The sequence below is a fragment of the Boleophthalmus pectinirostris genome, unplaced genomic scaffold (genome assembly GCF_026225935.1).
Source record: "Boleophthalmus pectinirostris isolate CB_2022bp ecotype Guang Dong unplaced genomic scaffold, ASM2622593v1 HiC_scaffold_1, whole genome shotgun sequence".
In the NCBI taxonomy this organism is placed as follows: Eukaryota; Metazoa; Chordata; class Actinopteri; order Gobiiformes; family Gobiidae; genus Boleophthalmus; species Boleophthalmus pectinirostris.
In genome coordinates, this window is record NW_026570970.1 from 39,405,944 (window position 1) to 39,419,847 (window position 13,904).

General features: G+C 44.5%; 1 protein-coding gene across 2 annotated transcripts; it reads right to left on the minus strand.

Annotated features, from left to right (window-relative positions):
- Positions 1-908: 908 nt before the first annotated feature.
- On the minus strand, positions 909-13,026 carry LOC110164066 (dual specificity protein phosphatase 19). 2 transcript variants are annotated; one of them, XM_020929082.2, is made up of 4 exons: positions 12,804-13,026; positions 8,814-8,860; positions 6,520-6,672; positions 909-2,505 (listed from the first exon to the last, which is right to left on the minus strand). In XM_020929082.2, the coding sequence occupies exons 1-4, from the start codon at positions 13,024-13,026 to the stop codon at positions 2,299-2,301; spliced, it is 630 nt and encodes a 209-aa protein (XP_020784741.1). In that variant the 3' UTR covers positions 909-2,298. The 2 variants fall into 2 exon arrangements, with proteins under 2 accessions (XP_020784741.1, XP_055007862.1); XM_055151887.1 differs by lacking the exon at positions 6,520-6,672.
- Positions 13,027-13,904: the final 878 nt, after the last annotated feature.

A 13,904-nucleotide genomic window follows, 5' to 3' on the forward strand; every position in this document is an offset into this window, starting at 1 on the left:
ATATATGAATACATAAATACAAATAAAATGTGTGAAAGTGTCTCTGGATAATCCGACATGTGAACAGAACATGGACTCGTGTGTGTTTGAACATCACACAGCAAATGTCGTGTTGTGTGACTGTGATTTTTGTCTATTGTCTGTGTAGTGTGTAATCCACCAGTGTGTGTAGTGTTTGTATTTCATAAACAGTTGGACAGTGTTCTTGGTATAAAGTACACACATACACACACATACACACACACACAAACACACACATACACACACACACACAAACACACACAAACACACACACACCCACCCACACACCCACCCACAACACACACACACACACACACACCCACACCCACACCCACACCACACACCCACACACACACACACACACACACACACACACACACACACACACACACAACACACACACACACACACACACACACACACACACACACACACACACACACACACACACACACACACACACACACACACACACACACACACACACACACACACACACACACACCACACACACACACACACACACACACACACACACACACACCCACACCCACACACCCACACACCCACACACACCACACACCACACACACACACACACACACACCCACACACACACCACACACCCACACACCCACACACACACACACACACACACACACACACACACACACAGAGTAGTAACATGGATTTATTACAAAAACATTTAACAGTGTCAGATGTGTCATGTTCAGATTTGGTGCTTGTTTCTTGGGCAGAATGAGCTCCGACTAAAAGCACACTTTTTACAGACATTTTCTAGCAACATACTTTTAATCTTACTTGAGTAATATTGTATTGTAGTAATATGTATTGAAGTACTCTTACTTGAGTAAAGGTTGTGCTTCCTCTTCCCACTGTGAGTGAGTCTAAAGTGACACAGTCTTTATGTGACAATCTGAAATGATTTGAACATTTGTGTTTCTTCCAGCTCCTTCAGAGAAGATTTAGTTTGTTTTTGTGTCATTTGAAAATAGTAGATTTTGTGCATTAGTTCATGTTTTTTCATTCACATTACATTCACTTCTAATTCTAAATCGGATGCTGCATCTGAAGAGTTACTCTTTAAGTTGCTGTTACTTGAGTGGTACTTTTCCTAAATATGTTTTTACTCTTACTTACATGGACCACTACTTGAGTAAAATGATTTTGAAATAATGTTACTCTTCTTGTTGTTCCTGTTGTGTAAATGAAAAGTGTTCATAAACACAGCAGCAGGGGGAGCTAGACCGCAGCACAGGGAGACACTGTTAACACCAAGCTCCAACTGGGACCTGGGAGTAAAGAGCCAAACAGGAGCCATGTGGTCACAGCTCTGCTCAAGTGGATGGACTGTAAAGCACACAGATCCTGCTTGTGTGTGTTCTATAGTTCTATGTCTGACGTCTGTGGATCAGTATGTTCTCATTTGGACAATTTAAATCACAACATTCATCTAAAATGACTTCATAAAGAAACCGGTGGAGGTGAAACAGGTATATCTGCAAAATAGTGTCTTGAACAGAAGCGACTGCACACGACACAAACATGTTTAAATCACTCCAAGGACAACTTCAGAGGGTCAAAAAGAAGAAACTACTCATCGACCTGGACTTTTCATTGACTACTAAAAAGTCCAGTTTGTAGAACAGGTCAGAGGCTTATGAGTCCTACATTATATTACACAAAATTGACTGTGAATTTGAAGCCAAGTTATAATACTGCTACTTCCTCAAAAACACACCTGGAATTGTGTGTTGTTTCATTCACACATATTTGAGAAAACTCAACTGTGGCAAACTCTGGTGCCAGGCGTTTAGGAACACCAGATCTTTCATCCTCTCTACCAGCTTTTGTAAAGTTCAGGATTGATTTTAAAATAGTAGAGATTACTTTTAGAGCGGTCCACAGGCAGGCCCCTGGTACATCCTGGACCTTTGAACCCCCTTCTCCTCTGGACCTCCCTCGGCTCCTGCAGTCAGAACCTGCTGTGGCTCACTCTGTGGACTGTTTTAAAGAGCAGCTGAAGTGACTCCTGTTTAGAGAAGCTTGTGGGCGCCACAGGTTTGTAACACAGAAGTCGGACTTATTTGTCTCATGAAATCATTTTAGATTAATATTGTGATTTCAAATGTCCCCATTAGAACATAATGCTCCATGTGTGTCGTAGATTAGAACTGTAGAGAACACTCAAACACAATAAGTCTGCTTTAATGAGAGGAAGGGAAGTCTGTGTGTGCACAGCGCCCCCTGTCGGAGTCTAGTGGAGGCCTCCATTCACTGCAGGACTCTGGTACTTCTGCAGCTGCTCCATGAAGCCGGGGTTGGGGGCGGAGTTAGGACGAGCTGTTCGAACCAAAGACAATGCGTCTTCAAAGGACATGCCGTCACATGACATCAGGTAACCAATGACGACCGCCGGAGCCCGGGACACGCCGGTGTTACAGTGAACCAGCACCACGCCTTTCTGAAACACACAAGAGCAAAATGTAAAACCAACTATTCATCACACACAGGGATGAGGTGTGTTACATCTGGAGAGAGTCACACATGCTCAGTGTGTTTGAACATACAAACATAAGGATGCTCACTTGAGTCGTACACAACATTATGACCCTCTGAGTTAAATGAAAATACACAGAAATGAGTGGACATGTATCACAAGTACACATACATGCATCAACAAATAACATGTCATGTAACTGTAATAGAATGATGTCACTGATCAGGTCTCACAGTTACACTGATGTTGCCCTCAAAGCCCCAGTGTGTGTGTTAGAGTGTGTATGTGTGTGTATGTGTGTGTATATGTGTGTCCGTGTGTGTGTTAGAGTGTGTGTGTGTGTGTGTGTGTATGTGTGTGTATGTTAGAGAGAGTGTGTGTTAGAGAGTGTGTGTGTGTGTGTGTGTGTCCATGTGTGTGTGTTAGAGAGTGTGTGTGTGTGTGTGTGTCCGTGTGTGTATGTTAGAGAGAGTGTGTGTTAGAGAGTGTGTGTGTGTGTGTGTGTCCATGTGTGTGTGTTAGAGAGAGAGTGTGTGTGTGTATGTGTGTGTCCGCGTGTGTGTGTTAGAGTGTGTGTGTTAGAGAGAGTGTGTGTGTATGTGTGTGTTAGAGAGTGCGTGTATGTTAGGGAGAGTGTGTGTGTGTTAGAGAGAGTGTGTGTGTATGTGTGTGTTAGAGAGTGTGTGTGTGTTAGAGAGAGTGTGTGTGTGTTAGAGAGAGTGTGTGTGTGTTAGGGAGAGTGTGTGTGTGTTAGAGAGTGTGTGTATGTTAGGGAGAGTGTGCGTGTGTGTTAGAGAGAGTGTGTGTGTGTTAGAGAGTGTGTGTATGTTAGGGAGAGTGTGTGTGTGTTAGAGAGTGTGTGTGTGTGTGTGTTAGAAAGTGTCTGTGTGTGTGTGTGTTAGTGTGAGTTGTGTGTGTTAGAGAGTGTGTGTGTGTGTGTTAGAGAGTGTGTGTGTGTTAGAGTGTGTGTGTGTTAGAGAGTGTGTGTGTGTGTGTTAGAGAGTGTGTGTGTATGTTAGGAAGTGTGTGTGAGTGTGTGTGTGTGTTAGAGTGTGTGTGTGTGTTAGAGTGTGTGTGTGTGTGTGTGTTAGAGAGTGTGTGTGTGTTAGAGAGTGTGTGTGTGTGTGTTAGAGTGTGTGTGTGTTAGAGAATGTGTGTGTGTGTGTGTGTTAGACTGTGTGTGTGTGTGTGTGTGTTAGAGAGTGTGTGTTACAGAGTGTGTGTGTGTGTGTTAGAGAGAGTGTGTGTGTGTGTGTGTGTGTTAGAGTGTGTGTGTATGTGTGTTAGAGAGAGTGTGTGTGTGTTAGAGTGTGTGTGTGTGTGTGTGTGTGTGTTAGAGAGTGTGTGTGTGTGTGTGTGTGTTAGAGAGTGTGTGTGTGTTAGAGAGTGTGTGTGTGTGAGAGAGTGTGTGTGTGTTAGAGAGTGTGTGTGTGTGTGTGTGTGTGTGTTAGTTAGAGTGTGTGTGTGTGTTAGAGAGTGTGTGTGTGTTAGAGAGTGTGTGTGTGTGTGTGTGTGTTAGTGAGAGAGTGTAGAGTGTGTGTGTGTTAGAGAGATGTGTGTGTGTGTGTGTGTTAGAGTGTGTGTGTGTGTGTGTGTGTGTTAGAGTGTGTGTGTGTGTGTGTGTTAGAGAGTGTGTGTGTGAGTGTGTGTGTTAGAGAGTTAGAGAGTGTGTGTGTGTGTGTGTGTGTGTGTTAGAGAGTGTGTGTGTGTGTGTGTGTTAGAGTGTGTGTGTTAGAGTGTGTGTGTGTGTGTGTGTGTGTGTGTTAGAGAGTGTGTGTGTGTGTTAGAGAGTGTGTGTGTGTGTGTGTGTGTGTTAGAGAGTGTGTGTGTGTGTGTGTGTGTTAGAGATGTGTGTGTGTGTTAGAGAGTGTGTGTGTGTTAGAGAGTGTGTGTGTGTGTTAGAGAGTGTGTGTGTGTGTGTGTGTGTGTGTTAGAGTGTGTGTGTGTGTTAGAGAGAGAGTGTGTGTGTGTGTTAGAGAGTGTGTGTGTGTGTGTGTTAGAGTGTGTGTGTGTGTGTGTGTGTGTGTTAGAGAGTGTGTGTGTGTGTTAGAGAGATCTGAGCGTGATCTGAGTGTGTGTTAGAGTGTGTGTGTGTGTGTGTGTGTTAGAGAGTGTTGTGTGTGTTAGAGAGTGTGTGTGTGTGTGTTAGAGAGAGTGTGTGTGTTAGAGAGTGTGTGTGTGTGTTAGAGTGTGTGTGTGTGTGTGTGTGTGTGTGTGTGTTAGAGAGAGTGTGTGTGTGTTAGAGTGTGTGTGTGTGTGTGTGTGTGTTAGAGTGTGTGTGTGTGTGTGTGTGTGTGTGTGTGTGTGTTAGAGAGAGTGTGTGTGTGTGTTAGAGAGAGTGTGTGTGTGTGTGTGTGTGTGTTAGAGTGTGTGTGTGTTAGAGAGTGTGTGTGTGTTAGAGAGTGTGTGTGTGTGTTAGAGAGTGTGTGTGTGTGTGTGTGTTAGAGAGAGAGAGTGTGTGTGTGTTAGAGAGAGTGTGTGTGTGTGTGTGTGTTAGAGAGAGAGTGTTAGAGTGTGTGTGTGTGTGTTAGAGAGTGTGTGTGTGTGTTAGAGAGAGTGTGTGTGTGTGTGTGTGTGTTAGAGAGTGTGTGTGTGTGTTAGAGAGAGTGTGTGTGTTAGAGAGTGTGTGTGTGTGTGTGTGTGTGTGTGTGTTAGAGAGTGTGTGTGTGTGTTAGAGAGTGTGTGTGTGTGTGTGTGTTAGAGAGTGTGTGTGTGTGTGTGTGTTAGAGTGTGTGTGTGTGTGTGTTAGAGATGTGTGTGTGTGTGTTAGAGAGAGAGTGTGTGTGTGTTAGAGAGTGTGTGTGTGTGTGTGTGTTAGAGTGTGTGTGTGTGTGTGTTAGAGATGTGTGTGTGTGTGTTAGAGAGTGTGTGTGTGTGTGTGTGTGTTAGAGTGTGTGTGTGTGTGTGTGTGTGTGTTAGAGAGTGAGTGTGTGTGTGTGTGTGTTAGAGTGTGTGTGTGTGTGTGTGTAGAGTGTGTGTGTTAGAGTGTGTGTGTGTGTGTGTGTGTTAGAGTGTGTGTGTGTTAGAGTGTGTGTGTGTGTTAGAGAGTGTGTGTGTGTTAGAGTGTGTGTGTGTTTAGAGTGTGTGTGTGTGTGTGTGTGTGTTAGAGAGTGTGTGTGTGTGTTAGAGTGTGTGTGTGTGTTAGAGAGTGTGTGTGTGTTAGAGAGATCTGAGTGTGATCTGAGAGCCTCTTGTATAAAACATGTTCAGCTCATGATTAATGCAGAGTAGTGTCCCATGTCCCTGGCTCGGCCCACACCTCACCCTCACACCTGTCTGCACCTGTCGCTCTGAGCTCCCAAACCTTCTCTTCAGAACATGCTCCTCCGGCCGGTCCCTGACCCCTGTCCTCCTATCCTCCTGTCCCCCTGTCCCCCTGCCCTCCTGTCCTCCTGTCCTCCTGTCCTCCTGTCCTCCTGTCCTCCTGTCCTCCTGTCCTCCTGTCCCCCTGCCCTCCTGTCCTCCTGTCCTCCTGTCCCCCTGCCCTCCTGTCCTCCTGTCCTCCTGTCCCCCTGCCCTCCTGTCCTCCTGTCCTCCTGTCCTCCTGTCCCCCTGCCCTCCTGTCCTCCTGTCCTCCTGCCCTCCTGTCCCCCTGCCCTCCTGTCCTCCTGTCCTCCTGTCCTCCTGTCCTCCTGTCAGTGAAGAGCAGCAACACTGAACACTGAACCCTCCATCATCGCTCCCTGTATCCTGTCAACTGGAAACCAAGTACAAAGAAACTAAACTCGTGACCAAAGAAACTACACTCATAACCAAGGAAATTAAACTCGTAACCAAGATAACCAAGCTCATAACAAAAGAAAAAACATTGTGGTATTAACAATTTTCCAGGAAATTGCCAGATCAAAAATGCAGTGAAATCAGCTGTGGCTTCTGTTCTGTCAAACTGTCTGCAGGCTGCATGTGTGAACAGAGACAATAGAGACATCTGTATATTTCAGATGTAGCCTCTCCCAGTGGAGGGTTCCGTGCTCTGACCTCGGTGCGGGCTTGTGTGATGAAGTCGCAGCACTCCTGGATGTGGCCAATCAGCGGAGTGTCAGGCTGGTCCAGAATGCTGACCGTTTTGTAGATGAAGAGCTCAGGGAAGACATTGTCCACTCCAAAGGCCACGTTCAGGATGTGAGACACCTGCAAGGACAAAAGCCCATAGAGTGTATAAAGAAGTGGATTGAGGGAGTGTGACGTCACTCATAGCATTTGGCTCCAGTCAAATGAAGCTTATCAAGGCTATCAGATATAGCGGTGACTTTGGAGCCGAGTTCCATATGTAGAATTATGACCATGAGCATCATAGCAACCAGAAAGACAAACCAGACTGAGGCTGTAGAAGGTAACACCCCTTTCCACCCCCAACACTGGTTGAACAATCACCAAATCAATCATCAAACCTGCTGCTAGTGTTAATGGGAGCGACCTTGGCGATTCAGGCACCTGATTTGTCTGTTATTAATCTTCATATCTTAAGTTACAGACAAAATAGCAGAATAAAAAGCCCAAGATCTTGTAGTGAGGTTTAATAAAACATTTTAAAAGAGTAAAATGACGAGGTTCATTGCAGCAGTTACAGAGCGAGCTCTAGAAGCCAGAGTCAATGGAGCCGGAAGTACACTCACTACACAACTACACATCTAAAAGTGTGACACTGACCCTACACGTCTCACTCCGTCACTACACATCTAAAAGCTGCCACACACTACAGGATTTTTTAGTCTTAAATGAGTTTTAGACCTGCAAAAGCGCACACCACAGACATGAGGAGAGTCCTATGAGACTTTAAATCTCTGATTGCACACACTGCAGTGGGACATATCTGCAGAACACAGGATATCAAGTTGTGAGTGCACCTTGTGTCAGCTGTAGAGGAAATGGTCAAAAGATCAGAGCTCTGCATTTCTAGTTTAGATGCAAGTTAAGTGTGTTATTATTATTTGTGAAATGTGGTGCAAAACTTCAGATATGATTTTTCACACACAGAAGGTTGGTGATAAAGTCCACAGGAAGTAGAGTCACTATCACTGATCTGCAGCTTCACCTCGATCCTTAAACAGACACACACGAGGAACTACTCTCACCTTTTTACTTCTGCCATTTGCAAATTCTGTGGATTATGTGGAGGAGATACTGGAGTTTAACTTTACAGCTTTACCAGAGGTGAGGAATAAAGTCTTCTCATTATTTTCACAGTTTTTCACTAGTTTGTACCAGTTTTTTTTTACCGTAGTGTTGCTGATGTTTTGTGGTTTATGAAATGACAGAGCAGAGTCACACTGACACACACGAGGAGCACACACACACACACACGAGGAGCACACACACACACACACACACACGAGGAGCACACACACGAGGAGCACACACACACACACACACACACACACGAGGAGCACACACACGAGGAGCACACACACACACACACACACACACGAGGAGCACACACACACACACACAAGAGGGGCACACACAAGAGGAGCACATACACAAGGAGCACATACACACACGAGGAGCACATACACACACGAGGAGCACACACAAGAGGAGCACATACACACATGAGGAGCACATACACACACACACAAGGGGCACACACACGAGGAGCACAAACACACACATGAGGAGCACATACACACAAGGAGCACACACTCACGAGGGCCACAATGGCTTCAGAACCATACATGAAGACACACAGTCTGCTCATGCCTCCTTGAACTTGGGGAGAAGCAAATCAAAGCCAAAATCGGGCAAATTCTCTTGTTGTGTGTCGTGACCTTAAACAAGTGTTTTTATTTTGCTATTTTCTCAGTAAATTTATTCTGATTCCTCACAAGGATCTCGGCTCCAAATTCACTCTATAGCTGCCGGCCTTGGTGAGCTTCATTTGACTGGAGCAGAACGTCACAGTCCTTTAGTCCACTTCCATCTACACTCTGTGTAATCCCAGACCTGTTACAGAGCAGAATGTTGCTCTGTCCCTTATGTCATTTATCAATGAACAAAGCCACTTTCTTGTAAAATGCTCGGCCCTCTGTGGCCCCGTGCACACGCTCTTCTGCTTTTGCAGTGTGTGTTAAAAGTAAAGCAGAAAAGTTTAACTGTAAATGCGCAGTACCCACTCATTCAGTTGGCTGCTCTGGATTTCTCTGGATGCTGTGGCAGGATTTTGGCTTTGGATGATCACAAAAATTGGCTTGGTGTTTGTGAAGGGGTTTGGACTGTGGGCTGGTATTGGACTGTGGAGAATAGACATCACAATGCACAGTACTGGGACGTACCTTGTGTTTTTGGAGAGTAGAGAAGTCGTGGGCGGCGTCCTGAGAGCCTGAGACACAGAAGCAGACAATACACTTACATACTGCTGGCAATATGGAACACATATGACTCAAACCATCATCAACTACATGATGAGTTCTAGTTTTGTTTATCATTTTTTGTGATCTGTCTTTGAATGTGCTCTTATTCACAGCAAGAATGAAACAAAAAGCAGAAATGTGTGGCTTAAATCCTCGTTAGAAAAGGCTCACAGGAGCGGTGTGTTCACTGCAGTGTGAGCTGGAGGTAAGGAGCCTGTTACAGTTATGCCAGTGATGATGAGAACTGAAAAAGTTTGTGTCTTTTCAACAGTCACTAGGCAACTGATGTCTGGTGCGGATGGGCTTCTCTAACTGTTGCTGTGTTGTAAAGATCATGTTGGAAGTTCGATTTGAGCTTTTGAAACTGTGAGCCAACAAAGAGTCAGAAGAAAATCACACTGACCCCACAGACCTGAGCAGGGCACCACAGAACATCTCTGACCAAGAGTAAACACAAACCCTCCTCAGAGAGTAGAAGAGCTCAGCTCTGGTTGTCATGGTTGACTGCTCTTGTGGCTGATTGACTGGCACACTGAGCAGTGGAATGGACATTTTAAATTTAATATTTAGACCAACTAAGAAGTTCAAAAAGCTCAGACTGCATGGGGTGTAGTTTCGTACAATTTGAAGCATTGAGAGGAGCTCAGACCCATGCGGTGCAGTCCGGTGGTGTTGGTGGTGTTGGTGGTGTTGGTGGTGTTGGTGGTGCTGGTGCTTCATTCAGCTGAGTTCTATTTTTGCCGGACACTGGGGTGACCGAAATCTTTTCTCTTCATAAATGAATAGTTATTGTGTGAACATGTGCTCTCTGTGCAGCCTTCAAATGCTCTTACCACAGCAGAGCTCTGGTCCTCATGCAACCGGCTCCACAGAGAACTGCTCGACCTGTTGAGCTGCACTGAGACCTGTGTTTGAGTTATTATTATTGTATTTTACTGCTCAGTGAGCTTAAACTGCCCCTCAGCAACAAATAAAGTCACTGAATGACTGAATTACCATCTCTCCACTTTTCTCTTACATTTATTAACTTTTAGTTTACATTATCACATTCTCTGCTATTCTTCTGCAGCAAAACTTAAATTTCCTTTAGGATCAATAAAGTATCTCTCTCTCTTTCTCTCTTTCTCTCTCCCACACACTTCTTGAGAGATGTAGCCAAGGTGTGTCAGAGCAGGTACACCCCATCATCCTGACTGACAGTGGGTGTGTTTCTGGATCACGATGGCCTCACTGATCCTGATGGAACTTGCTGCTCTCTGTGTTTATGACCTTAGCGTTGTCCCAGGCCATGAGATGGTTTTCCCTCTTGCACTGGTCTGATGTTGTGGACTTGAGATGTTCTTGGTGGGCTTGTCATTTGTGGCTTCCTTAAAGGAAACATTCATAACATGCACAAGCTGTCAAGAGGCCGCTGAAATCCAGAAACTTTCTCACCAGGCTGTAAATCGGGATGATGGAGTGTACCATCTCTCTCACACCTGAGATACAGTTCAGAAGAAGTGGGACTGCAGATGGCACTGTCGTCCTGCTGCTCCATGTAGGAAGACAGAACCAAAATCTGTTTAAATTAGCTGCTCAGACATGTCACAGCAACATGTGACCCTGAAGAGGAAGCAGCTCACACTGTCAAGGTGTGAAACAAACACAGGGATGTACATGAAGACCTAATGAAGCTCCTCAGATGTTTAGATTTCATAAGCCAGTGTTTGTCTTTTATTAGCGGTGCCATCACATGTCTCAACAGACTGACAGATGTGGTCTCACTGCTCTGTTCTCTGGTGTCCACCACAACAGTGACCTGTTTCATGTGTGGACCACACGCAGCCTCAGGTCATGTCCTTCCCTGTACATGCTAAAGGTCCATGAGAATTCCACTCATGAAATCAGCCCAGTGACTGTCCTGTGGAAACAAGTGTCATCGGATATTGATTGAGCCATTACAGTCACTTCGCGTGCTTAGTGTGCGCCTTGAGCAAAGAGCTGGTGCTTTTCTAAAGTCTCATCTTACCTCGGGGAACCTAACACCGCTTCACCTGGGACGTCACTTTGACCCCAGCTAGTTGGTGTTGGAATGACCAGGGCCATGTGTGAAACAGAACAAGTGCCAAGGCTCAGTTCAAGTTATAGAATTTCAATGAGCCCAGAGCTCGTTACAGTGTTCTGATAATGCAGCTCGTTAGAACGCACGACCTGCACTCTGTGCACTGCTGACATATTTACATTTAAAGTTGTGTCCTCTTGTACTGCAGAAATCAAAGAGACAGTACATTTACTTTACACTACAACAGAATAAAGGGCATCCCCAGGAGAGTGTAAACTGAAAAATCACATTTGTGACATTTGTGACAGTGTGTGTTCTAAGTCTTTCACAGACAGAACCTTCTAATTCTGAAAACACATCATTCATTTGGAATTATAAGGTTCTATTTATAAAACATGCCAAAAACACAGACTTATGTTCCAGTGGTTAATCAAAAAACAACAACAACAACAACAACAACAAAAACACTTTTAGAGAATATTGTACACATTTAAATGTCAAATGTGAAACATTTTGACAATATTTAATCTGTACATTTTAAATATTAAGCACAGCCTTTATATGATCATAAAGTTTGGTCAGATCAAATGAATAAAGATCACTGGATATGAATTAGTTTGTCTTTGTTCATTTCTTTTTTGTTTTCAGGCTCCCTAGGCTTGAAATAGTCTTAGTCTTTAGTTAGTTAGCACGCTAACAGCTAACAGCATTATACTTACACAAATTATTATTTGTGTTTATTATATAGTTTATTATTATAAACTATATATATTTTTAAACTCAATACACCTTCACAGGAATAATTTGGATCATTTCATTTTCTATCTCTAGTGAATTAAAGGGAAAAGTGCTGTTAACATGAAAACTACCACCACATGACATCACAAGGTGGAACAGAGCATTTTGAGTTTGGGGGTGATAATGTGTGTGACATGTGTAACAGGCACGAGTTTCAACCATTTTATTCTTTATATTATTGGACGAGGAGGTGGAGGGACGCTGGACGAGGAGGTGGAGGGACGCTGGACGAGGAGGTGGAGGGACCACTGGTCCACCAGGGCATTAGAGGAGCCACTTGAGCCGACTATAGGAAGCTGCACTCACACACGGATGATCGTAGCTTAGTTGGTAAAGGTTGGTGGTTCCAATCCTGCTCTCGACATAACATCGTTGGTTGAGTGTCAGATCCACTGACCCACAGGTTGGCGCTGTGGTTGTAGCTCTCATAGATGAATGCTGTCGTTGTGAGTGGTATCTGCCTACACTGGTGTGTGAATGGGTGACTTGTTGTAAAGTTTGAGTCTTGAAGGTGGAGATGCGCCGTATAAAAACGTGACGTGTGATGTGGTTGGAGAAGTGGAACACCAGAGGCTGCTGTGTAAGTTCTCAGTACAGAAGTGACGTCCTCGTGACAAGGTCTATGGGCCTGTGCTTCTGTGGGTTTGGGGATGGGTTTGTTTGTGTGGAACGTGCTGGAGGATGAGGATGTGATGGTCCTGGGAGCAGTATCGGAGGTCGGAAGAGCCTCAGCTGTTTAACTTTCTACCATTTCTCTTCTTTTATTGATTCAGTTTAGCATTAGAGTGACAACTTTTGAATCTGATTGACCTAAACTTTAAATCCATCTGAAAGAAAAGCACAGTCATCTTCTCTGTCCACACATGCACAGTGTTTACCTTCTGCATGTTTTTCACAAACTAAATCATCTGTATTGACACTAAAATAGGCTGAAGTACATCTATCTGTGTCGCTCTGTTGGTTTGGGTGCTTCACCTATGGCTTCCGCACAAACCTCAGTGCTGCAATGTGATTGGTCAATTAACTGTACAGCGGCGAGTGCCAAGATGTGAGAGGAGCGTGGGAGGACTCACCGAGCAGCAGGTACGATGTGACTGCTCCCACCTGCAGGTCCCAGGAGGTGTCAGGGACGTAGCCCAGAGCCGGGCCTGCCACAGTGGGCTCCTCCTCCACCGTGATGCTGCTGCCCTTCCACGTCTCGATGACCCGCCGCCCGCTCAGACACGTCACCCGGGTGCACTGCCTCTTCAGGCGTGCACGCGAGAAGCTCTGGATCTCCTGCGCCAAAGACTGCATACCTGAAGGGGGCACCAACACAACTGATTTATTGATACTTTGCACCTGATCTCATCAACATTCCCTGGGGTTATGAAGCTAACTGGAGGCACCGCTCTGTCTGAAGCTCTGTTACTCCAATTAGATTAGAATCTGAGCTTTGCTTTAACACAATCTGATCATGAAGAACTGACTTAGCTGAAAGAGGTGAGCTGATCTGTGTTGTTTAACAAGCCCCTCTCAAATAACATGACAGTCACAAACAAAGCATCAGCCAACAGGTTTTCTTTTGGTCACACTCTTCATTCCATTGAAAATCTAACTCCCAAAGAAGTGACACAGCAAAGTATCAATTATGAACAAAAATGCTGCTTTTGATGTTAAAATACCGTGTGTTTAAAGCTAAAATGTCTCTCCTTAAACCACAGCACCTGCACCAGTCATGAGTCAGTGCTAGTGCAGCCTCTGCAGCTCATGGAGGGAATTCTGGAGGTTCTGTAGAATTCATTGTGGAGACTATTTCAGTGACAGAAAGAATAACATATAATCTTAAACTTAAAGGGTACAAATACAATGAGCAATGGGGAAAATGGAATGTATTCATCAATGACACCAGAAAAACAACATAGTGCACACAAATGTCAATACCAAATGCATGTTTAAATAAGAACCTGTAACTCCAGACTGTTGTTACATTGTTTTTTGATTTTATATTGTTTTTGTATGTTTTGAAATGTTACTTAAAACCAATAAAAACATAGTTATAAAAAAAATAATTCTCTGCTACTTCCTGTATTTTACAACTTTTTCAACTTTCTCCATGAACTGCCACTGCACACATGTAAACTAGGATAAAAACTCTCCCACCAAACCAAGAAAGAGAAAAACATGTGAGTGTG

What these genes read in the sequence shown, in the direction of transcription:
- LOC110164066 (XM_020929082.2), bottom strand. Translation starts at nt 13,026, where the DNA reads ATGCAGTCTTTGGCGCAGGAGATCCAGAGCTTCTCGCGTGCACGCCTG. An exon ending in CACATCGTACCTGCTGCTCG is followed by an intron (nt 8,861 to 12,803) that starts GTGAGTCCTCCC and finishes TCTGTGTCTCAG; the next exon opens with GCTCTCAGGACGCCGCCCAC. An exon ending in CTACTCTCCAAAAACACAAG is followed by an intron (nt 6,673 to 8,813) that starts GTACGTCCCAGT and finishes TTGTCCTTGCAG; the next exon opens with GTGTCTCACATCCTGAACGT.